We start from the raw sequence: 25,065 nt of genomic DNA on the forward strand, positions 1-25,065 counted from the left end.
TCCGTCTGCTCAGACTCACAGAAAACTGGACACTAAAAGGTTAAGAGCGCTAATTTAGTTGGCAGAGTTATGAAAAAGAATTAAACGCACGATTAAGTTTCGAGAGGGTACGTGAGTAAGTGTTATTTTACTTCTTTATTCCTAGTAATTGAAAGATTTGCCACCCGTCCCCTGCTTTACAGTAACAAGAACCCAAATATTTGATGACTTCTTTCCTCTTGTCTGAATAAAGACCGCAGTAGCCCTGCGTGCGGCTGGCAGATTCCCCGTAGATAAGCAATCTGCCTTGAAACGCTCGTCCCATGAGGCAATGCACTCAGCTTATCAACGTGATTCATCTTCCTGATTGTTTGGCGTGTCTTAGGGCGCTGTGCAGTGTGCGGTGGGTGAGAGGCACATCGACCTGCTGCAGCTGGATGGTGGAACGAAATGCTAATCATCCGGTATTTATGATCAGCGGTTTAGTGCATGTGAAAGAACGGGAGGACAGGCTGTCTGTCCCATTGTACTGCCATTCACTCACTCCCCTGTTGCTTCCCTCACAGCACAGGCCAGCCTATTGCGGTAAACATTAGCCCCTGGCACTGCTGCTGAAATATTAAAGCATCTGGAGGAGGGTGTGCGCGCACAGGTAGGCGTGCAGCTGCTCCTCTCCTCTGATGACACGTGGAGGATTAATCAGTGCAATGCGCGCGCTTTGGCAGAATAGCTAAGTGTTAGGAACATCGCTGGTCTCATTGGCTACTTGGAGAGAGCGAGAGGTGGGGGGAGGCTTTTAAAAAAAAAAAAAAAAAAAAAAAAAAAAAAGGTCCGCAGGATGACCAGCCCCGCGTGCCGTGCGTGAATAAACACGTACAGGTCCGAAGCTGTAAACAGTTTTTAAAAAAAAAGAAAGGAAGAAGAAGAAGAAGAAGAAGAAGAAGAAGAAGAAGAAGAAAGAAAAGAAAAAGAAAAGAAAAGAAAAGAAAGGAAAAAAGAAAAAGAAGAAAAGGGGGAAAAAAAACCTTAGAGCGTAAGGGCTCGGCGGAAACTGGAAAACTTAGGCGCTGTCCATGGTGCTGAATTTGAATAGCCCCTCGCCGTCCCCTTGGGCCGTGGGGGGACCGGCGACCCCGCTGTGAAGCATCACATTGTTCGGCGACCTGCTCGTACCTGAGCTCACCGGATGATCGATGATCCGGAGGTCGGTGGTGATGGTGTACGATTCCAACCGGCAGGTTTAGAAGGACAGCAGACTCGGTCTCGGTTCGCACGGGAACATGGATGAAGGACTTGTGGGATTAAAAGCCCGAATGAAGACAACATGTCTCTGAGGAGGCGGCTCGCTACGTACTTTCACAGGTTATCTGTTTACTGAGCAGATCGAGCCCGATTCCGCTAGAAGCAGCAGGAGGAGCAGGATCTCAGTCACTCATCCCTCCATTCATGAGAGGAATTCCAACACGTTGCAAAAAAGATGAACTGCTGTAATTTAGTAACCCTTCAATAATAGGAGATTTGCATTAAAAAAATATTAACATTAATCTAAGAAGAGCAAATACATCCACCAAGGCATGGCTCGTCTTCTTGTTTTTGTCAACTCCGTGGTCCTGTTGCTTTTTGGCAGCGATGTGTTCTTGGTGGGAGCAAGTAAGTATGAGCCTCTCAAGCAGACTCAAATTAATTATTGTGCCTTCTTGTAGCCTTGTAAAATGCGCCATTACTCAAACTATTACAGCCCTTTGGAAGGGTTTACGCACCTCAATCCCACAACTCATTCATATACATCAAATACGTGCTAAAATACGATTATGCCGTTGCATCCAGCTTATAACACCTGTTTAACCTGCTGTATGATCTGGGCCTTACATTATCACTATTCTTACCTTATTTACTATCTCTAAATCACTAATAAAACCAGATATAGTGTTTGCAGTGTTTTAAATATACCTTTGGTGTTTTGAATAGCCTGATTACAGATAAACAAAAATCAAACCAAAAACTATTTTAACAAGTCTATCAAAAGAGCACATTCTTGTTTCCCCTCTACTCAATTTAAAGGTAATATTATGTGCAATTCTACTAAAGACAATTCAGTTTAGCCTGTTTTAATTAGACATCCAAATCCATACATTTAATTTCACTACAACAACACTAGTTGCAGAGCCAATGGCGCCTTAAGTTCAATGCAGCAAAGAGACAGATCACCAGTGCATAAACTGTGGTTTGTTTGCATTCTTTCCATTGCGAGGTCCGCTTCAGGCTTAAAATGTATGAATCCTTGCTATTTCTGCCACAGAAGTCTCCTGAGCCTCTGTGTGCATGCATCTACAGTATCTCTGTCTCTTTATCTGTTTACCTCTATCACTTTCCCCCTCGCCTCTCAAGGGAACTGAGTCCTACATGTGATAGCGCCTTGAGAGAATCAGATTGGCACTTCACGGTTTCTGTGGGTGGGTGTGCTCTGTCTGCCTCAGACACCTATTCAGAGCTTCTTTTTTTTTTTCGAATGTTTTGTGGCTGACATGTGACGCAAAAAGGCATCTCTGATCTCTGTGGAGTTTGCCCAGAGCGTAAGCTTGTCACTGCTGAACACATAAATGTTACACTCACAGATACAAGTGTGGCGGCTGCTCTGAGGTTTAAAGTAAATTGAAATAAATGCTGGATTCATTACCGCCAGTCCAGACTAAGCTAGGAGAGTGCTGGATTCAGTCATTTAGAAGAAGGTGTGACTTAATTTTATGATAATTCGGTGCATGGTGAAGGTATGGAAAAGGATCATTTCAAGTCACTTGGAAGTCCAAATGAAAATGTGTATTTATGGCAAATGTTAGTGTAATACAAAGGCTCTGAAATTTATTTTTCCTTCATTTTCATGTCTTATTTCATCTGGGCCAAAAGCTTTTTCTGCAGCTTGTTAAAAACCGGTCTTGAAAGTAACGCATCAAACTCATCACTGCTCTTCCAATTTTTGAGAAAATTCCAGCACTTTCCAGACAAAACCAAAAGTGAGATGCAGTTCTTCCTTAAATCAATCAGTACAAGCATCCACACTCAATTTCTGTCATTCTAGGTGATATAAAAGACTTGAATACTAGTACCTACGTTAACATTCACACACAAGCTAAAAGCAAGCACATTAGGAAATAGATCCCACGTGAGCGTCAGACACTAAACAAATGTAAATGAAAACTTATTGGATTTACTGGCTTGCCGGGCTCATATCATCCTTCAAATTGGCAATATGCTGTTCATAAACCTGGTGACACATTCATGACAAATAGATGTTCTCAGTTACAGATGAATTCATTAGTATGAAAGCCAATATTTGCCCATCTTGTCATAATTATCTGCCGTGACACAGTATTTATTTTAAACAGACACACACACATAACGAGGGGGAAACGCAAGGTAGATTTTCAGCGTGTTTTTGTGTGTCACTCTTGTCTTGTTCAGATGTCTGCAGAAACCAGTAAACACCCACTGTTGGTGCACATTACACTTTGAGGCGGATAAAGTGATGTCCGCTTGAAACTGAAAAGGCTCAAGGTTGGGCCAGTGATTATATTAACCTTAGAGCGGTGCCGTGTCCCATCTGGTCTCACTGCCATTTCACAGCCTCTGGATCTGCGAGTAATAACACAGAGGGTACCTACAGTAAAGAAAGGGGCGCTAAGTGGTCCTACAGTCAAGGGGATCTGAATTGTGGAGGAAAAGACGCAGGAGCTAGCCAGGCCCGCTTACACACATAACCACTTCAGACTGCTGTGGCAAAACTAAATAGAGAAGTGGATTGAAGCGAGAGACTTAAGATCACATCAAATCACTGCTCCCGCATGACATCATGTATGAAAGAAGAGGATTGAGAGTGAAACAAGAGGGAAAAGGCATTCGCAGGTAATACAGGGATGCACGGTGCTGCAGCGGAAATAAAAGCAGCACAGCACTGCTTAAAAGCTCGATAGCAAGCAATTTACAAGCAGATGTGTGACAACCTCCTGTTGTGCAGAGGAGAACATTTAGACTTCCCATGACTGACTCTGAAATATGTCCTGATGAAGCCATTTGAAGATTGACTGGACAACACGTCAAAATCGGAGGCTCAGTTCTTCCCTTTATTTATGTCAGCAAGAGTTTAATTTTACGAGGGAGGTTGACATTATAAATATTAGATAAGGATTAAACTATAAGTAGTCCTTCAAACTGTCACTATCTTAGAGGTAATTGAAATGTGACTAATAATAAAGGAACATTAAAAAAAAGCCATTGTTCTGCCTTTAAATGTATTTTTACCAGTAAACAGATCAGTCCCCCTGGACCGTTTATGCCCTCTTAACTAAACACAAATTCATGTTAGGCAGCTTTTAAAGTAGCAGCAGCAGCAGTGTAGACGTTTACATAGAAAGACTGCAGAAAACATCAATACAGTTCAATTGAATTCATTTAAAAAAAATGTGGGAAGAATGGAAAACCACCATAAAATAGGTCAGATATTGTGATATCCAGCTGTAGCAGATTTTTTTTATATATGGTCATTTCATGAACCTTTTACAAAATAACATTAATAGATTTAGAAAATCTCTACACATGGGGAACAAAGCTGAATATCTACAATGAGCGGCAGTGATCTTCAGGCACTCAGACAGTGTGTTAAAAGCAGTTATAACTCTGTAGTGGACATCACTGCATGGGCACAGAAACACTTCCAAAAACACACGCGATCACTACCCAATTCATCTATTCATCAAAAAATGGAAGTTAAAACTCTTGTGTGTGAAGAAAATCAGATATAAAAAAAGATCAGAAAAATGGTCCAGTGTAGGAGCTCATTTACATTTAGGTGAAACTAGGTTTGAATTTGTTTACATTCTTCTTCGAGCTAAAGCGGAGAGAGCATCAGTCTTATCAGAACACTTGGAGGACCACGCCTTCAAACACGCCCCCTCTGGGTCTTTTCTTTTATATATGCTCCCCCCCCCCCAAGCTGTTTGATCTCATTTTTGTACCCCACCCCACCCTCTCTCCTGGTTTTCCACTCCCTTCACTTCTTCACTTCTCATTAGTACATGGGGATCTGCCAGGCCCGGGAGCCGCCTCCAGTCCCCATCGAGGTCTTCCCCAAACGGCAGCTCTATTCTTGATTAAGCCATTCACCTTTATCTACTAAAAAAACGCTGCCCAACCTAAAATAAGGCCCAGCTAGTGAAAGTATGTAAGATAGCATCCATGACTGTGTTGATGGCATACATAACTTAACTGAAGCTCAAGTTATCAATGAAGGAACCATTAATGTTGAGTGGCACAAAAAGATTTTGAAGCAACACAGCACAAAGCAACACAACCAGACAACTCTTTTTTTCCCCAGGGAAAGCGTTGCTTATTTCAGCAAAACAACAACAAATCTCATTTTGCACACATTCAATCACAGCGCTGTGATAAGACAGTCTGGGGTCTGACTGGGGACAGACCTACAAAACGCTGTTGAGGAGATGAAATCCCTTTTCAAGGCATAATAGGATAATGTCTTATTCCCAGCCTTAAAAATTCCTGTATTCCAAATATTGTCTTGTGTTGACAGACTCAAATCTTATAGATTTGAACTATAAAATGTTTTAATTTCAACATTTAATATTTTGTCTTTGTATTAATTTCACATAAAGATGCAGTTTAAAATACTTCAAAATCACTGAATTTTGTTTTTATTTTCATTTTTCACAGCGATCAAACTGTTTTGTTTTTTGTTTTTTAAAGTTGACTAAGTAAAAGCATAATCTCTCATTTTCCACTTCCAAATTCCTGTTTAACCATCGTGTCATGCTTATGCATTGCTGGGATAAAAAGTATCATAAGCTGTCTTCATACAGTAAATCTGAACTTTTATTTTCTGACCATAAAACATATCCAATTAGTCTTATGGTGTAAAGCATGAGCAGCCAATAAGAAAACAGGCAGTTCTGCTTCGCAAGCAAACATAGAGGTCAAAATAAGAGATGCTGCCCCTTTATCTGGCTCCGATAAACTCAACCTGGGCTCATTTCCACATGGCTCATCAGCCATTCAAAGATCCACCAGCCTTTTCTCCATGTCTGTGTGTGCACTCTGGTTAGATGGGGCACTAGCTAATGTGCTCTGCTTTGGCTATAAGCTATGATTCATCCTGGCAGTGCTCCCACATCCCGAGAGGGATGTACCTATTGCCTTTTTATTTCAGATCTTACATAATGCATTCCGTTGAGTGGGGCTTACCCCAGCCACATGGCAGATAACAAGTACTGAAGTCTCTGCCATGACAATCATTACTGCAGTGGAGAACATCAAAGAAGCTAGAGGGGATCATTTGAACTTCTGGGCTGCACATTAAACACAATGCTGTCTAATAAGCCAGCTGTGATTCAGTTTTATAAATGTAAACACCTATTTTGTTTATTTAGTCTTTCATATGATTGAATAGCAGTTTTAAATGTAAGCATTTCAGCAAATCCTTCATTTATAATGCCTCATGCTTCAGGTTTAAATATGCGCGTCCCAGTCAAATTTGCAAGTAATGGATACGGCACCTTATAGGAAGCGGGCTTCACGTAGTGCATTACATTAGCAATGATTCAAGGCCCGATTGCCCTTTACTGTCACGTGCTCCATCATCACCAAATGATCCGCAGACAGAGCATCATGGATACGAGCTGTTTCTTTACCCATGCGCAACTTCGTGTGACCTTCGTTACCTAAAGGACAATGAGCTAAAGAGAAATGAACACGTCCCATCTGGGATGAATGCTGCCCCCTGCTTCTGGCGAAGGCTCACTTTAGGGCACGTGCTGATGGCAATCAAGCCTTAATGGTCTGTCGCTCTGTTAACAGCGGAGTCAAGTGTGACCTCGCTAAACAACGAGCACGGGTAACTCTGCTGCAACAACAACTGAAGCTTCTGTGGAGCTCTGTTAAAAAGGCGCCATTACTGTCAGTCAGTCCCAGGATGTTGGGATTTAATTTGAGTGATGAAAGATTTGAGCATAAATATGACATATTCGCAGTCAGAAGACAATTAAACACTGTCACAACAGAAGGTCGTACATGATTGTACATATATATATCTACAATGTCCTAAAGGATTTCCAAAGTTCAAAGAAAATCAAAAACTATACAAGACTTTCTGTCAGTCTTAACACTGCATAGCCCCTTCTTACATAAAGTTGTTCTCATTACATGGACAAAATGAGGAAGATATAACCTCCAAACCTCTTAATGCCTGTGTTACCCCCCTCCTCCCACCTCCCCCGTCCTCCCCCCGACTATCTCCACAGAACATTAATTTCCTCTCGCACTTTCCATCACAGGGTAAGAATTAGCCCGGTCCCTTGTTCAGCTCATTCACTCCCTTCCACAAACCAATCCGAGCGTGTCATGAGCCAGAGAAACCGAGCATCATGCTCGTGATTGACCCTGACCCCCATGTGCCACGTAGTGCCATGGGAGCTAGGGCAGGGAGACTGATAACCTTGTCTGACCCGGGCTCCATGAATCCACCTCAGTGTCACCTTTTGCACAGAACAGAGCGACTGTTGCTGATTCTCTCAAAGATAAAATAGGAGGCAGGAGTACCAGAGATTTTAAAAAAAAGAAAAAAAAGAAGAGAGACAGACGTATGTAGATAAGCGCGACTGAGCCAGGAAACCGCACATCATCTGAAAAACCTCTCAATTTCATCATTTCGGCTTTCATCTTTCTTTTTCAAGCAATATCTTTTATGGTCCATGCACAGCACATGCTGTGATCTCAAGACAGCTGTGTTATGTATTATTAAATCCATGCTGCATGACTTTACAAAAGTGACTGAAATACAAATTTACTTCATAGCTGTCAATTAATGCTCACTTTGAGGTGAATCGTTAGAGCAAGCATTACTTAAAGGGGCCAGTTGTATATGTTTTACAAGGTCTTCTTTGATGTCATTGCAGAAAATTTCCACTCATGTGACATTTTCCACATATCACCAGCTACCAAGAGGCCATTAGAAATAATGGTAGCAACAAAAGGCTCACAGATAGTGTCCAGGTTCCAAACTGTCGAGCCTGTCCCATCTTACCTATTCATCTGACCTGAGTGATTGCTTATCGCTGTTCAGGCCTCCCCCCGTCACTCTGTAATTCTCCTGCTCTTCGCTTGCCCCCGCTTTTGTTCCCACTTTGCAATCAGCATGTGTACTGGCAACCAAATCATGATAGATGGCTGCAAAGAGACAGGCTGAAGAAGCATAACCCTGTCTAGAGAGGTGAACATGATATAGACAACTATAAGGCTAGTCAGTCAGGCTGACCCAGAAGCTTGTCAGGACTAGTGCAAATATATTTGCAGGTTCATTTAAAATGCAAGTACACAGGTTATTTAAATGAATTTATTTGTCATTTATTGTAACTTTTGGGTTAAAAGAGGCAGGGAAATACTGGTCCCTTCAAAAACACACATTACAAATAATTAAAATAAGTCCAGAGTGTACTAACGGTTTGTGGATGCCTGTAGAAATAGATCTATTCCTGACCTGAGTACAGTACATTACATTTTACAAGTAAGACTGAAAGAAGTGAGTATGTGGGTTCTCTGAATCTTAGACTTCAGAGTACCAGCACGATTTTAGAGACCCCTCATGAACACAGATGGCGTGGGTCTACTCAAATATCTGGAAAAGCTGCTGGATTAACAGATCTCTCTCTTGCTGTTTACTCTCCTCCAGACCGGCCACCAGCTCCTGTCAATGTGTCTGTCATGCACCTGCGAGCCGACTCTGCAACTATATCATGGGAAGTTCCAGAGGGGGACATAATAATTGGTTTCTCCATCTCACAGCAGGTAATTCTTAAAACTTCAAATGCAAAAAAAGGAAAGAAAATTAAATTCAAAGTTTCCTTCTTTCTTTCTTTTTTGTTGTTTTAGCCCTTTTGATTTGTAAATAAGCTTTCATCATTTCCTGTTTTTGGTGCCAACATGCCAGCAGATAGACTGGTGAAGTGGTGCATAATAATAACCTGCATAAAATTGGTACTGGCTGAATGGAGCATGGCTCTTAGCGTGAAGCTAGAATAAAACCTGGTATGCCCAATTTGCAGAGAGAAAACATGAATGCACAGAAGTATGTGACGCTGCCAAAAGTGCATTTTTTTTTTCATAATGAAAAAATTTCAGGCTTAAAATAGGAAAGCCAGTAAATGCTAACAACGAATGACAGAATGCAATACGCTGCTGTAATCATGTTTACGCTTTACGCAGCTGAAAACATTATGCACCCATTTACTTTGTTTTTCATTCAGTGTGACTGATGGGCTGAACACGACACCCACTCTCCTTCTTCCTCCTGTATAGCAGCTGCATTTGAACACCATCAGCATTCGCCTTCAGTGTCTATGGCAGTTTAATCAGAAGATTATTCATTGTTTACAGATAGCTACATGACTTTTTTCTCTCCCCCCAACAATAAAATCTCTCTGTCAAGCGCGGCCATAGAAATAAATAAGAAGACATTTGGCCTGACGTCACTCTAAGTGCAGATTGTTTGTGAGCGCTGAGATCCCTGCATGTTACTGGAGGAGTAATTCTTTTTTGCTTTAGGTCCTGATTGCTCCAATAGCGTTCGGAGAAGTCAAAGATAAAGTTTGAGATTGTGAAAACTTGTCTCCCGGCACTTGTGGTCTAACTTAATCAGACATCAATTCCTAGTCGAGACCCCATATGGTGAAAATAAAGTGCCAACTGCTAATATGATAAAATACTCAGCATGACTTTCACCAGAACCTGGAATATTTTCTGGTTGGTCACCTCTACCTCACATTGGTTCCCTGATTGTTTTTTTAATGACACTGGAGAGAAATACATTGTTGACTATAGCACTAGCATAAAGAAAAAACCTCATGAGGTGAAACAAAGACTGTCTTACCTTTAGAGCCATTTTGAGGTTGTATTTATGCTATCACTGAATCTACTCTGCTCTTTGCTTTCTGTTTAACCCTGCGATTTCACGCATTAACAATATTGCTAAATATCCAAATCATTTTTTAATGTTTCTGTAATGGTTATTCTACCAGTACTTGCAAGTTCCTTAATCCAAATTCTATTTTTAACGCTTTAATATGATTATTGTGTTTATCCATGAATTTTCTTATTTTTTGTTTTATCAAAAAGCTGGAAAAATAGTAAAGCGCATTATTATTCATTATGTTTTGATTAAGATGCTAATTACATTTATATACCTGCAATCCTGAACAGAAAAATGAGTTTTAGTGGTTAAATGTTAAACTCGATTAATTTCTGACTTGTCAGAGTAGTCACATTTGGTTATGTGCCTAGTAAATAAAAGATTTTTAGTTTTTGGCAGATTTCTAAAACATTTGTGGTATCTTATTTTTATGACTGGTGATCCAATGCATTTTTTAAACAGTGAATATTTTAAAAAAGATTGTACTGTTTTTTTGGTCCGAATCTCAAGGTCTTGTTCAAAGAGAATTACTGTGTTTCGCTCTAGAATATATGTATGGTGGGTCTTTACCACAGAGTGTATATTAAGGAGTGACATAAAAACGACCTAAAATCTGCATTCTTTCTAACCATCAGCAAATGGGTTGCTGGTCTTATTTTGCACAACATGATGTTTGGTTTGTAAGTGATAGTGCAAGGAAAACAGATCATAGAGCAGGTTATGCTTTAGGGTGGACCTAACTTTTGATAAATTGTTAAAGGTGAGTGGGCAGCAGAGACACCCCTCATTTGTAATGTCTGGTTTAAAAGAACCAAGAAGGTGCCAGCCTAAATGCTTAGCTCAAGACTTCATTCTATAGTGCTTGCGTTACAATACAAACACTATGTAAACATTTGTTGTGAATTCACGCCAAATAATAGAGAACTGGATTCAATTCACTATCGCTTTGTTTTTCTTCTATTCAAATATTCAGAGGCAGGATGGACACATGCAGCGATTCATCCGGGAGGTCAACACAACCAGCCGTTCTTGCGTTCTTTGGGACCTGGAGGAGGATACAAACTATATCATTCAGGTCCAGTCTATTGGCCTCTATGGCGAGAGTCAAGCCAGCAAGAAGGTCCATTTTCATACCCTTAAGAAGTCAGACCGCTTTCCTTCCAACAGCTCCAACCAAGGTATGGTACTCTGAGACCTTGAGCAAAATTCCTCTAAAAAAAAAGGGGGGGGGGGGGGGGGGGGTCTCACAACATGCTATGAGTCATTGAAGCTGTAGGCAGACATGATCAAGATTACTGCTACGCTTACAAATCATTGAGACCTGCATGTCTTCGACATGCTGTGGAAAGAAAAACAAAATGTGGCAAGAGCAGAATTCTTGACAGTTCTGCAAAGAGAACAAAATGATTCTCAAAATGAGATAAATATGTGGATTGCTATTGTGTTTCAAACTGAATACGCTCTTCATTTAGTGTCCGAGGAGCCTTCAATCTTCTAATCAGTCATTAAACGAATTAAACAGAGAAGTACGCGGCTAGGTGTTTGGTATTATTGTGTGCTCCACACAGAACAGCGAAAACGAAAAACAAAAGCAGCAAGTTGTCTGAGGAGATAAGAAAGAAAGGATTCCAAGGCATGATGAAGGTGAAGACTACAATACATCTCCAAGCAGCTTGAATCCTGTAACCAGAGATTAAATCTAATTAATAAGTTTGAGGGCCACAGGACTGCAGCCATCCTATCTGGAGATGGATGCAGAGAAAAACTGACACAAGACTGAATAGAAGTTTAGAATGTGTAGAAGGGAAGACAACCAAACTTTGAAACAGTACAATAAGTCCCTTTGGAGATTACAAAATCTGTCAAAAACTTGTTTAAAGCTAAAAATTATATTTCTCATTTATTGGGAAAATAACAAACTGAATTCATGTTTTTACACCCAAATGTGAGGCGGCACACTCAACCGGATTCTGAGAAGTCGCAACTTAATCAAGCGCAACATTCAACATTCACTAAAACTCATTTTACTGTTCAGAAATTCCAATGAATAACTGTAATTTAGCATCTTAATTTAAAAAATAATATATATATTTTAAATGTTTTCTTACATTTTTTTGTAAAACTGAAAAATTGAACGTTTACAGATGAGAAACAACAATTATTTTTTGGCATTAAAAACATAATTCAGAATAAAGACTCCGTACATACTGCTGGATTAACCATTCCTAAACATAAGATGTGATTTTTGTAATTACCAAAATTTTGGGTAGCTATGGCATAAACCTTACACTGGGTGATTGTGTCAGAATTGTCGATGCAACACCTACTGTGCTTTACCATTTTTTAATCGATTTATTTATTTATTTATGGGGTTTTTTTGCAATTGGTGACACATGGTGGCATAAATGTGTACAGAGTACAATAAAACAAAAAAATCATCAGAGTGTCAGAGAGATCTACTGTGTCACAGCTGTTCTAACAGACCTCTAACATCTTAAAGCACCCATATTGACAAGATTCAGAAGTGAGCTCTGAGTCCCAATCTTAACTCAGCCATAAGAAATCACACATTCAACCTGACAAAATACATTCAGGAAGAGTGAACAATCTACCAATCTATCAGATAAGACATGTGGAAGTCTAATTAAGTGCCAGATTCCTGCGATTGGCTTAAACAATCGTTATAAACGATTCGGTTAGGGTGGGCAAGATGCTGTCAAATTTGTCTAAGTGCAGTAGAATTGATAAGTTCACAAGAAGCCACAGCACCAGTTTTGTGCATTATGTAACACATTTGCTTTTAATTTTACACAGTTTGCCACGGGCCTCTTCCCCGAGGCACAGGCAGAAGCAACCCATTACAGGCACTCTTCCCGCTGTTGCGCTAAAGCCTCTTCTTACTCCTGAATGCTTTTAAGCACCCTAACACTGAGAATGAAATGCAGTAAAGGTTAGACAAGAGCAAGTAACCAGAAGCTTCCTCTCAGAGCAGCTCTCTTGCAGGTGGGGGGAGTGGGTTTCAAGGTGAGGGGTTTTATTTCTCCTAGAAACCAACACATTATTGACAGAAGCTTCAAGCAGGTCTGCTGCCAAACTGCTCTGAATTTATGCAGCTCTATATCACTCTGGGTGTTCCTGTTCAAACTCTAGAACACCTCATATTCCATGTGTCGGATCAGCTCGCGGGCAGGAGAAAAAATGAAGACCGTGACCTAAAGAGAATAAGTTTAGTATCTCTCAATTTCATACAGCTCAGATGTGGAAAAGGCTATTTGCTTGTTATATACTTCAGAGCAAAGTCCTCTGGTAATCTTCTCCGCAGTACTTCAGCCACGATTGTGGGATGAGCCAAATGCATTAACTCATAGAATAACGGCAACATTGCTCTAGAAACACGCCTGACGCTTCAAAAACTGTTTTGTAATTTTTATAGTCTTGTCAAAGTCGTGAATATACGGAAGTGCTGATGCAAGGGAATCATAAATGTTTCTGTTCGGCTGACTCAGGTTGCGTATCATTAGTTAAGCTGGCAAGCCTGGCCAAAGCAAAGAGGAAGAAACTAATTCCTGCTCAGCACACGAGTCTGCTCTCATGCAGGAACTGACATTGCATTCCTTTCCTGTTGCTTTACATTAAGTGTCCAGGAAATTATTTTTTTGGCACTTGTGTTTTTAACTTAAGTTTTCTTTAAGTAAAAAAATTGACCTCGGAAAGCTAAATAACCATCAATATATCTCAATAAATTGCTGAGCAAGAGCAAAGACACGGCCGGTGCAGACGCTTGGAAAAGATTTATTATGCAACATTAATCAGGATTTGTAGCCTCTCGAGTCATCCAACTGGGTCAGAGAAACAGCCCATTCAGTGATGCTCCTCATTTGTAGGATTTTGTTTTGGTGCGTAAAAGACATCAATGTCAGCTTTCCATAAATCTAATGCCGACACTGCTGACTCCTTACGCCCAAGCTTTAAAGTCCAATCACATCAAGTTTCTAGGTGCAACTTTTGTGAACCGCATTACTCAACTTCTCTTTTCTTGTTTGACCCTGTATCAGTATTTATGATTTCAATTTTCTTGTCAAACCTAATTCAGACTGAATTACATTCAGACGTGGTGTGACTCACACAAACCATCATACACCAATTGAGGGTGTAGAGTATTGTGATTCTCCAATCAATGACAGCATCCATTCTTACATTTCACCCATGAAAACCTGTCCCAGCTTAACTCTTATAATAAGATCTGCAGGTTGAGCTACAGGAATCCAATGTGACCCATTTTTCACTAAGCATTCACCCACATGTTAAAAACAGAACTAGGCTGTCTGGTGGTCACAGCCCACAACTGGGTTATAAAAAAAAGTTTTCCACATTCAGGAGTGAATGTCTTAATGTTAAAATACGCATATAAAAATATCTGAACACTACAAGGGATCAAGCAGATGAAAAGACAGCAGACTCAGCTAGCTTATTATTTATCACAATATCAATAACAAAAAAGACTCCCCTAAATTTCTGCATATTAACAACAAACAAACAAACAAACAAACAGAAAACGCAGTGTCTGTTATGTTTTTAATTTATAATTTTTTGAAATCTTAATGCGCACTGAGTTCATGTGATATTTTTTGTTGGAGATCTTCCTGCTGACTGTTGTTCCATAAAAGTCATTTTATCCTAGCTGGCTCCAGCACCACAGAGCCATTTCAGAGGTCCTTTGTCACAGCCAAGTGCCTTCTATTGAAACTAAATTGATTTGTGGTATACACCAGACAACCCAGAGTCAGAGCTATGATACATATGAATCAATAGGAGGGTTTTTTTCTCTCTTTTTTCAGAATCAGAATCAGAATCAGAATACTTTATTGATCCCTGGGGGAAATTATTTTTTGTTACAGTGCTCCATTTTAAACCAACATTAAGACAAGACAGACAATACGCTAACTAAGAATAGTACAATATATACATATATATACATACATACATACATAAGTCACTTATAAATAAATATTTGGAAAAGAAACATGTGTAGCTGTAGCAGCAAACAGTGTGTTAAGTGGATGCGTTGTACAGGGAGATGGCCACAGGCAGGAATGATTTCCTGTGTCGTTCAGTGGTGCTTTTCGGTAATCTCAGTCTCTCACTGAACGAGCTCCTGTGACTGACCAACATGTCATGGAGTGGGTGGGAGGTGTTATCCAACATTGTCTTTATCTTGGACAGCATCCGCCTCTCCGACACCACCTTGAGGGAGTCCAGCTCCATCCCCACAACATTGCTGGCCTTACGGATCAGTTTATTAAGTCTGTTGGCATCTGCGACCCTCAGCCTGCTCCCCCAGCATGCAACAGCATAGAGGATCGCACTGGCCACAACAGACTCATAGAAAATCCTCAGCATTTTCTGGCAGATGTTGAAGGACCTCAGTCGCCTCAAAAAATAGAGACGACTCTGGCCCTTCCTGTAAAGTGCTGTGGTGTTTTTAGCCCAGTCCAGTTTATTGTCAATGTGTACTCCAAGGTATTTATAGTCCTCCACAATGTCAACACTGACCCCCTGGATTTTTTGTGAACAAAGCAATTTTATTAATAATGTGATTACATATTGGTGTATATTATTTACCTGGGCTGGCCAGACTCTGCATCCTCCCATTTTCTATGAAGTATTTCCTGGCAAGATTCAATAAATACATTGGAATAGACTGCAGCACTCCTTTTATAGCATCGATATCACTTTCCAAAGTCTATTTCAGCTTCATTAGTTTCACAGAAAGCTTGTGTGAGTGTATGTTTATGTGTGTCACCTGTCCTTCAAGAGAAGTAAGCTGTAGTTCTGCCTTTCACTTGATTCCCCTTTCAGTCAAATTTCAACTATACCAAGAAGATTATATATCTATATATATATATATATCTATATATATATATATCTATATATATATATATATATATATATATATATATATATATATATATATATATATATATATATATATAAGAAGAAATGAAGAAATGAGGAATGATTCAAATTTTTACACAGTACTATACATGCATATGCAATTGCAAATTTAAAAAAATTACTTGCACTTGAATGGAATTAATTTTAGTTAGATAAGCTTAGTTTAAATTCCAGTCACATGAATTTGGTTCGCAAAAGATTCAAACTTTCAGACAAAGTTGGGTAAACTAACACGTTTTGATTCAAACACAAAAATCATTCCGTAGCACAGCAACTGAGAAGAAACTGCTGACACCAAGTAACTTCCAATCCACTTCACACGGTGTAACAAAAAGGAAGAGTATTTTCAAAGGATGAAGACTTTGAGCAGTCTAACCTAACTAGGCAGGTGGTCCCCTTAGACACAATTACTGCATGATGCTTCAAAGCAGAGCTTAGCTGTCTCTACTGAGTCAGAAGCTACACCTATAGGGTCTCCTATTAACAGCAGTGAGACAAAGGCATGCCACACACTGTCTAATAGCTTCATTATGATTCATACTTGGGCTTATCTCTATCTGCATTCAGTGATTTATATAAGGTTAAAGGCTATTACTCTAGAATATTATGCAACCAAAATAGCTGCAAAGAAATACTCTTATTATTATTATTATTACTATGTAAGTATAAGCATTATAAGTATATGCTTATTATGACTTTCATGGGGGCAACATGCATGACAAAAGCTGGGGCACAAGCTTGTTTATCACTATGTTACATCTGTTATTGCGAACTGAAGAGGCTGTTTTCTATAACTCAGCTGCTCAACGGCATGGGGCATCCTTTGTCACATTTGCTATATTACAATGTTCATGTGTTTGGGCAACACGTCCAAACTACAAGCGGGACAATTCAACTTTTGAACTTTTTGGGAAACATGGCTGCAACAAAAATTGTATTTACTTTCATTGTGATAATCAGTTAATAAGTCCGATCTTGAAGCAAACTTTTTCAGTGGAAAAACTTTTAAAGGAGCAATGCAGCCTAAAATAAAATTGCTCATTCTAAAGTAAACATTATGAAAGACTTCAATGATGCACCATTGTGGCATCAGCACAGAATCCCTGGTGTGTTGTCGCAGTTCACAGCCACAGCCAACATCTCGGGATTAGGGGGCGAGCAGAAGCAGGGTCGACTAATTATCTCTGCACAAATTATTTGGTGTACAGGAGGCAGCGAAATCTACTCATTCCTCTTTAGCACAAATTCACACAGCATATATGAGTCTGCCACCAACATAAAAAATTTATGAAACAACACATGGAAATGTTATTCAGATCTTTGTGTTATTACAGCATCATGTTTCTGCATATATAAGCCAATGATCCAAAGGGTAATGACCACTCACATCGAACAAATAAACAAGTCTTATTTTACAACACTTAAAAGATCTGGTGCCAATATCTTGGTGTCAGATACATTAGTAACCTGAGTTGTTTTGGTGGCAGAAGGAGGAGACATACAAGGTTATAATGGTTAGGTTTATCAGTGTAGTATATGCACACTATACAGCCTGTACCAGTGTGCTCTTGCAAGTGAAGTTTGATCATTAGATCAACTAAAAAACTTCTAAAAGGAACGAGAAGTTCAGTGGGGAAGTAAGAAGTCTCACAGACTGCATTCATCTCTGAAGCCGGTCTTTGATGTGCCGTCATCAACCCAACGCTTCCACCAGAAGGCTCTCTACGCACAGACCCGGCTACGTTTTCAGAAGTATCTTGCAGTGTAGACACCAAGCCTTCCTACATATAAATGTTGAGTCCAAAGTAAGGTTCAGAACTTTTTCATCAGATTGGGATATCAGCTGCAACTCCTATCTCTCTCACATAGCACACAGCAAAAGACCATCACACTCACGAGGTTGCTGATTGGGTAGTCTTGAGGAGGCGTAACACAGGCCTCAGTACTGGACATACACTCGATATTTCACTCATACTAAAGTTTGGATAAAGCTGAATGAGTGTTTTTGTTTTTTGTGGCATAGGTTTACAACCAGAGCTGGCAGCAATCCTGGGTGCTATGACAGTTTTTCCACCACAACTTAACAAGATATTGGTATCCATGGGAACAAAATGATGGAAGTTGATGCTAAGAAAAAAAAAGAAGAAAAAAAAGGGGAAAAAGTTAATTTATCATGATTTTTGCTTTAATCCCTTCAAATATCCAGTCATCTGTAATTTTACATGTAGTTCCAAGTCTTTTTGGCAAATTAGCATCCTGCTTTTCTCTTTAATTTGTGGTTGATTTTGACGATGTACTCCTACTTCTGCCCTCTCGCCGCTGACATCCTCACACTATCAAGATGGGGGAAAATGTGACACTCCAATTGACCCAACTATCTGACTGTTTTTATGCGAAGAGAGCTGAGTGTCTGGCATTTGAAGCCAGTTTCTTGACAACTTGATTCCATAAAAGAGGCAATTGGGAAGAGTGGGGCTCTGGAAGAGTTCCATCCATACGAGCTGAGAGGCAGTTTGGAAAGTTTCTAGTCAATCCACTTAAAGGAGGATTAATGTTACAAGATTGATGTGTGGGAATGCCCACCAAAACTACTGTAGTTCTGTTAAATGGCATAACTGTCATGAAGGGTAGAGAAAGTATACATTTTTGTCAATCCGTGCAGACACAAAGTGAGTTTGATTCATATTATAAAGCAGACAGACTCTCTCAGACTGTGCCAGACTATTATTTCTACTCCATAAAATGTCCCAGTGGATTGTATTTAAATGTGCAGTGCCTCTTAGATTTCATATTTAGTGTTCTGATGTGCTCTGTCTGTCCTCTCTCCAAGATGACCCCACTGTGCAGGGACTGGACAAGTCTCGACATCTACAAACTGGAGAGATGATCATAATTGTCGTGGTCTTGGTCATGTGGGCAGGTAAGTTTGTAGATTTCATTCAATTAAAAAAAAAGAAAGAATGAAGAAAAGAAAGAAGGACCAATAAGCAGGAAGAGGGGGGAATAAATATTCAGTGTGAAGCTCACTCAGGATCACTTTAGTCACAATAATAATTCTAATGTGTGCTTTGTACGATGACAGCAACATCACTCCTCCTTGCACCCACCATACAAAACAGAGCATCAGTAAAAACTGGCGGGACACTGATGAAGTAAGAAAAAACATAAAACAAAGAATCCTGAATCAGATTCAGGATCAGCTGATTTAGTATGAGACTACTTCTTATATTCAGGTATCATTAGTCTGACAGGAGATTGAGTACTGTCTAAAATGCAAATGTTACAGCAGTTGTTTTAAGTTAAATGAAAGCTCTGCAAAAAAAAAAGTCAGAACTATAATGGGACAGTTTTTTCACAGTAGGTAAAACCTGCGGCACAGCAATCAAGTTTAAGCTAAAGTACAAAAAAATGCAAGTGGGTCTGTCTGTAAACTAAATCTGACGACTGCGCAGCAGTGTCAAACCAACATCACACTTTTCTGAGCATTCTCGTCTTCTGGGGTTCTCCTTTGAAGTAGTGCGATGATTAATGAAGTGTTGAGGCACAATGAGAAGTGGCGTATCTGTCAGGCAGCTAGGAGCAGGGCTTCCCACCCACGAGGACCAGAGTGAGATGTTAAATAATACTAATGAGAGAAACCAAGGTAACGCGGAAGCTGTGAAGAGCGGGAGTGAAAGACAAGAAGCAACCCGTTTGGCATATTCATAATGGACTCCACATTTGTTATCCGTCAAGCTTAATGTCGGATTTACCTGATCCTCTTTGAATTTATTCATTTAGAGTTAAAACTTAAGACACTGCTCAAAGAAATCAAATCAAATAATAGGGAATAATTGATTCTGTCAGTGTAACACAAAGTCAGCTACACTTTAGGAATATCAATCAGTGCAGTTTGGAGCGGAAACCATCGTGAATCCAACCTGACCGAAGAAGCTTCTCGGATGAAAGCTGAAACGTCTTCAAGCAACTTAAAGAAGTCCAGACGCTTTTCTTTCTAAGCTCCTTAGACTACGATGACCTGGATGACTGAGAACCTTCACAGATATATAACCTGACCAATCTTTCTCTAGCTTTGCTTTTTGCTCGTGGAGTGAGCTGGGTTCTAGTGGCAGTTATGCCAGTTGAGCTGGATGGTGCTGGTCAGTGAGCACAGGTCACTAAAGGACACTGGGCCCTTTAGTGGGAGTCTATTCGTGACAGTTTGGTCAAATTCCTGCACATGAGATCATTTTGAAGCGCTCTGGCAGTGCTCCTCCAGCTCCTCCTTGCACAGAGGAGCAGATACAAGTCCCACTGTTGGGTTGATGCCCTTCCACAGCGCTGTAACTGTAGAAGGGCATCAATCTTTATGTAACTATCCATGTTTTGATAACTCATTCACACACTTTTGAGACTGCTGGGAGGCACAGCAAAGCTTCTTGTGACAGCATGTGTAGGTGTGTGATCCTAGAGATTCTGGACTACCTGTGCAACCCTGAATGGGCTTCTAGGATTGTCTCATGCTACCAGAAGTGACAAGCACACTAACAAAAAGAAAAACTAGAGAAAAATCAGTCAAGAAGGAGAAGGAGAGAGCAATGGTCTGTGACCACCACCTGCAAAACCTTTTTAGGGGCTGTCTTGGGGTTTCCTCTCCAGTGCACCTGTTGTCACTTTCATTTGCACCGAAGCAGCTGAGATGGATTCATAACAGTTTAAACTTACTAACGAGAAATTAATGTTCTAACATTTAACTGTCTGTCTTATATTGTGATGATCAAGTGCTTCTTTAATTTTTGGAGCAGTGTGGTATAACTAAGTGATTTTTAATATAGTGCTAATCTTTTCTGCTATTCTGTTTAAGATTTCAATGTACTAACTTAGTCCTGACTAAACCATACTTAAAGTGTAAAGAAAACAGCAATCAGACATACAAAGCTGTGTAGCTGAAGTTTTTGTGGATACTCTCATTCTCCACTTCCGCAAACGCCTTTGTAATTCTACGACAAAACAATGAGGATAGATGCAGAAGTACCCACTCGTACCTTTCTGCAGAGGGAATGACGTGGCTGCAATGCAGGAGACGACTTACATGATGCATGAATAATAATTTAACGAATGCGTCTCAGAACAGCTCTGTAACTCTCATTACCAGGACTGTATATCACTTTCTGAATATTTAATAAAAGCGCCCCCATAAAAATTCATGACCTCAGTGAAGCAAGGAAGATAATTGAGAATATACAGTACTTATCCAAATTGGAGGCAAATCTGCATCTGGCAGATTTAGCAGTGAAAGAAAGCAAAGAGTATAGTGAATGACTCTCCTCCAAGCTTTGAGATAAAGGCGCAGCCGTCACCCTCCCGTGGGAACAAAATTCCATTATCCACATGGCATTTCAGCATGTGCTGTTAGAGGAATTGGTGACATGACAGTGATTGACAGCTGCCTCACGACTGAATTCCTATCCTCTTTTGTGTTTTGTTGCAAATGTGCCCCTGTCTCACCTCCTGGCAGCTGTTATTGCCCTATTCTGCCGGCAGTATGACATCATTAAGGACAACGACTCCAGCAACAATAAGGAGAAGGCCAAGCCGTCGTCAGAAAGAAGCACGCCAGAGCACCACAGTGGAGGACTGCTAAGGAGCAAGGTGAAGTCTCAGGACTGAGGCCACACAGAGACGGAAATATTTGAATTCGGTTCTTGTTAAGCTTCACACCAGCCTCAAACAGCTGTATATATACATCCAAGTAAAGTCTCTCTATACACACCATATGTATTGCTATTTCATATTCCACTGCTATGACAAAAGTTTATTTTCTCTCACTCTCTTGACATACTAGTTGAGCTGAAACTTTCCCTGAGTTGATGGCTGAAGTAATACACTGTACGCTATCACAAATCTGATCTGAGTCACACCAATCTAATAAATTTCCACTGGAGGAACAAAATCATCCATTTTTCAGTAGGCAACTGTCCAATATTTACACATATAAAAATGTACAAACCTGAGACTATACTGGTCATTAAAAGTGCAGATTAAGTCCCTTGTCTTGAACAATACGTAGATAAAGCACCGGCAGAGCCTTAAAGAAGCATCAGACTGGAGTGGATAGATTAATGCAGAGCCCACGACCAATCAATTATCAAGGTCACTTACACTGAGAATTTTGACCTCAAGCAAAAATGTAACATTGCTAGACACTGAGTTCTCTCATCCTTATTAGGTAGTTGTCAGACACCTTGGATCAGTTTTCTCTTCTTAGATTTGGTGACTAGCACACTTGGTTTACCTTGAACCCAATAAATGTCTTAAATCATTTATTACTGAGACAGTGACAGCATACAGTTTGCTCCTTAAAGACAGAGTGGGGCCACATTTTGTCATTTCTTTGAAAAAGCAGAAAATTAACAATTCATCAACTGATGTAACTTGGAAGTACATGTTTAAAGTATTTTACATGCAAAATAAATTTTGACATTTCTTGATATTGATCAATCATTGGAGCTATAACTATATATTATTAAAATTAGTTGTTTTGTATAAGACGGTGCAACTTGAGTAAGCTAGCAGTGGCTTGCAACATATGAGCCAACACTGTCCAAACAAAATACAAAAGTATCAAAAGTATCAAGTTCAACAAAAGATAGAGCTGAATAAAAAGTTTGTTTAGCCTCATGGCTGCTACTTTATTTCCTAAGGTGTTGCCATAGCTGATGGCAAATGTATTAACCACTACACCTAAAGCACAGTAAGGCTTTCACACTCCACGTTTAATGGCTCTGTTAAATTCTGAGATCAAGGCATCCATGTGAGCAGTGACTAATACTTATTTGTATTTTGTTTTTGCAGTTTCACCCTTCTGTGCCATCAATCAACATCATTGAAGTTTGAGAAGAAGAAAGCCAAACTTAAAATCCCATCTCTTCTACCATCAAAGCGTTTCGACCTTTCTCCCTGACGAGGGGGATGAAAGTAGAGAAAAGGAGAGAAATATACAAGGCTTCTGTTGGTCATCAGCAAAGAAAAAAAAAAGTGTTGACAAAATACCTGCATGCACCCAGTATTTGTAGGAAAATGCAACACAAACCGACAGACACACTCCGAATGCCATCCAGTAATCCTATAGAAATCCACAAATGCCTACACACAGAAACACCAGAGAGTAAGTACAACAGAATTCTACTCCTGCGGGTTTATTGTACATAGATTAATGTTAACCCATGGTGCAGTTAACATTGATGTCTTTGCCAGGTGCTTGGTATATTATTGCAATACAATACACACAATACGACGTATAATCTCTGGGAAGCCTGTCTTAGTGACTTTAAATACGCAGTGTATTTTTGATATTGGCATGTGCAATTAGACACCACGTTCACACGTTATAGACAAGTGCAAATAGTATTAAAAACTGCCTGGTCACTAATGTATATTATTTTCTGAATACAGTCAGTAGACTAATAAGGCGAGAAAGCAAATACATTAATCTAAAATTAATTTGCTACATTTCTTAGTTGTTGTTTTTTAACCTAATATTACAGTTGAACTGCCCTGGTCTGGATGTTTTTCTTCATACATCATGTAAAACAGATATCTCTGTACATACTTCATCCATTTCCTAATAAAGTTGCATGCAAGTTATTTGCGTGTAGAATAGCCTTCAATGTGCATTCTAAGCTAGATGCCCCAAAATAGGGAAATAAACATGATTGCAGTACAATTAAGCTCTTAATGTTTTTATTCTTCTATTTTATCTGCTTTTAGAAAAAGGCACTGTCATTTATCATCCAGTGTTTTATTTCACATCTTGTACATCTTCTGCAAATTGTATTTTCTAAAGTGTAAAATAAAGCTTCTTTTGAAACTCCCATTACTAAATTGCAGCTAATGTAATAAACTTTCTCTCACCGAAAGGCATAAATCACTTTAACGTTGCACAAATTGCACTCTGACATATAAAAAGAACGTCAAATGTTACAAAGGTGCATGGTGTACATTAAGCGGGAGTGAGACTTACACCAGGAAAGTGCATTTCATGCACAAATTGCTTGGCAAGCCCCCTCACAAAAACGTGTTTTAATCCAAGTAATACTCTCCAAGAGCTACAAATTAGCCTGTTAATGATGTGGTGGCCAAAATCTAAACTAGGTTTCTTCACTTCCAGGTATAAAATGTGCACAATGCTTAAAAATTGACAGATTAATTTCTATCTTGTCACAGCAGTTTTTCTGATACAACATAAAAGCTCTTTGTGGCTGGTTTCTTACCAAAACGCTACATAAATAAATTTTACTTACTTAATTTTACTTACTAACTTTTGGAATATGCTGGAGAAGTAAAACAAATACAAAAAACATTTAAAAAAGAATCAATAAATAAAAATCTCATCAGTAAAAACTTACTATTTTACAGGTTCTAAACCTTTGCCAAACCTTTGTCACTTAACTTTCTGTTTGAGTTTGTGGTTACACACTGTTTTGTTTTTTGTTGTTTTTTTTCCCCCAATAGGTTTAAGGACCAGAGGAAAGATCACGATACAGCTGGGACAGTGATATCATGTACTGTTATGGGTACTCATAGGGACTTGGTGGAGATAAAGTCATGTCTTGTTAAAGCTCTCCAAATCAGCATGAGAAATGGCTGTGCTTAAGCTCTTCTTTGAAGTAATAAGACAAACACTCTATAAAAATCTCTAGACTAATGTCATACAAACCGTATATTACGTTCATATAGCAAACAAAGCATTACCATTCAGGGATGTTTTTATTCACTGATCAAAGTGGAAAAAAAAAAACAGAGCCAACACTGACTGAAAAACTGAAGTTATTTTAATGGCCACTGGAATTTAGCTTCAAAGCAAAATTGTCTGTTACTCAACACATGTAAACATGTTTAAAGATACAAAAATTGAATTTTTTTGACTCATTTAAAATGTACTAAGCTATGCATTGTTAGCACTGTGACCACTTTTACTGACACGTCGATGCTAACACATGCAACTGTTTCTGCGAGGCTAGCTTCTGCTAGACTTAAATTTTTCTTGGACTCTGGTGGTGTTGGTGGATTTCAGAGTAAGTTTATTAGCAAATATTTGATAAACAACATGGTATTTTTCACTTATAACTTTTTCAGCAAGCACCTGTGCCATGCGTCCATGTAGTCTATGCAACTTTCTTACC

The 25,065-nt window shown here is 39.5% G+C and overlaps 1 protein-coding gene across 2 annotated transcripts; it reads left to right on the top strand.

Moving 5' to 3' along the window:
- Positions 1-851: 851 nt before the first annotated feature.
- Positions 852-23,634, top strand: fndc4a (fibronectin type III domain containing 4a). 2 transcript variants are annotated; one of them, XM_085382082.1, is made up of 6 exons: positions 852-1,629; positions 8,711-8,826; positions 10,920-11,124; positions 18,732-18,821; positions 21,399-21,532; positions 22,736-23,634. In XM_085382082.1, exons 1-6 carry the CDS (start codon positions 1,554-1,556, stop codon positions 22,775-22,777), a joined length of 663 nt encoding a protein of 220 aa, XP_085238208.1. In that variant the 5' UTR covers positions 852-1,553; the 3' UTR covers positions 22,778-23,634. The 2 variants fall into 2 exon arrangements, with proteins under 2 accessions (XP_085238208.1, XP_085238209.1); XM_085382083.1 differs by having other exon boundaries at positions 21,399-21,540; positions 22,750-22,777.
- Positions 23,635-25,065: the final 1,431 nt, after the last annotated feature.

The sequence above is a fragment of the Rhamphochromis longiceps genome, linkage group LG15 (assembly GCF_057381845.1).
Source record: "Rhamphochromis longiceps isolate RC_006_pf linkage group LG15, R_longiceps_female_GT1.1, whole genome shotgun sequence".
Classification (NCBI taxonomy): Eukaryota; Metazoa; Chordata; class Actinopteri; order Cichliformes; family Cichlidae; genus Rhamphochromis; species Rhamphochromis longiceps.

Bases quoted from the DNA above. Each gene is read 5' to 3' on its own strand.
- fndc4a (XM_085382082.1), top strand. From the start codon at position 1,554: ATGGCTCGTCTTCTTGTTTTTGTCAACTCCGTGGTCCTGTTGCTTTTT. The intron at 1,630-8,710 runs GTAAGTATGAGC...ACTCTCCTCCAG, and splicing joins TGTGTTCTTGGTGGGAGCAA to ACCGGCCACCAGCTCCTGTC. The intron at 18,822-21,398 runs GTAAGTTTGTAG...ACCTCCTGGCAG, and splicing joins GGTCTTGGTCATGTGGGCAG to CTGTTATTGCCCTATTCTGC.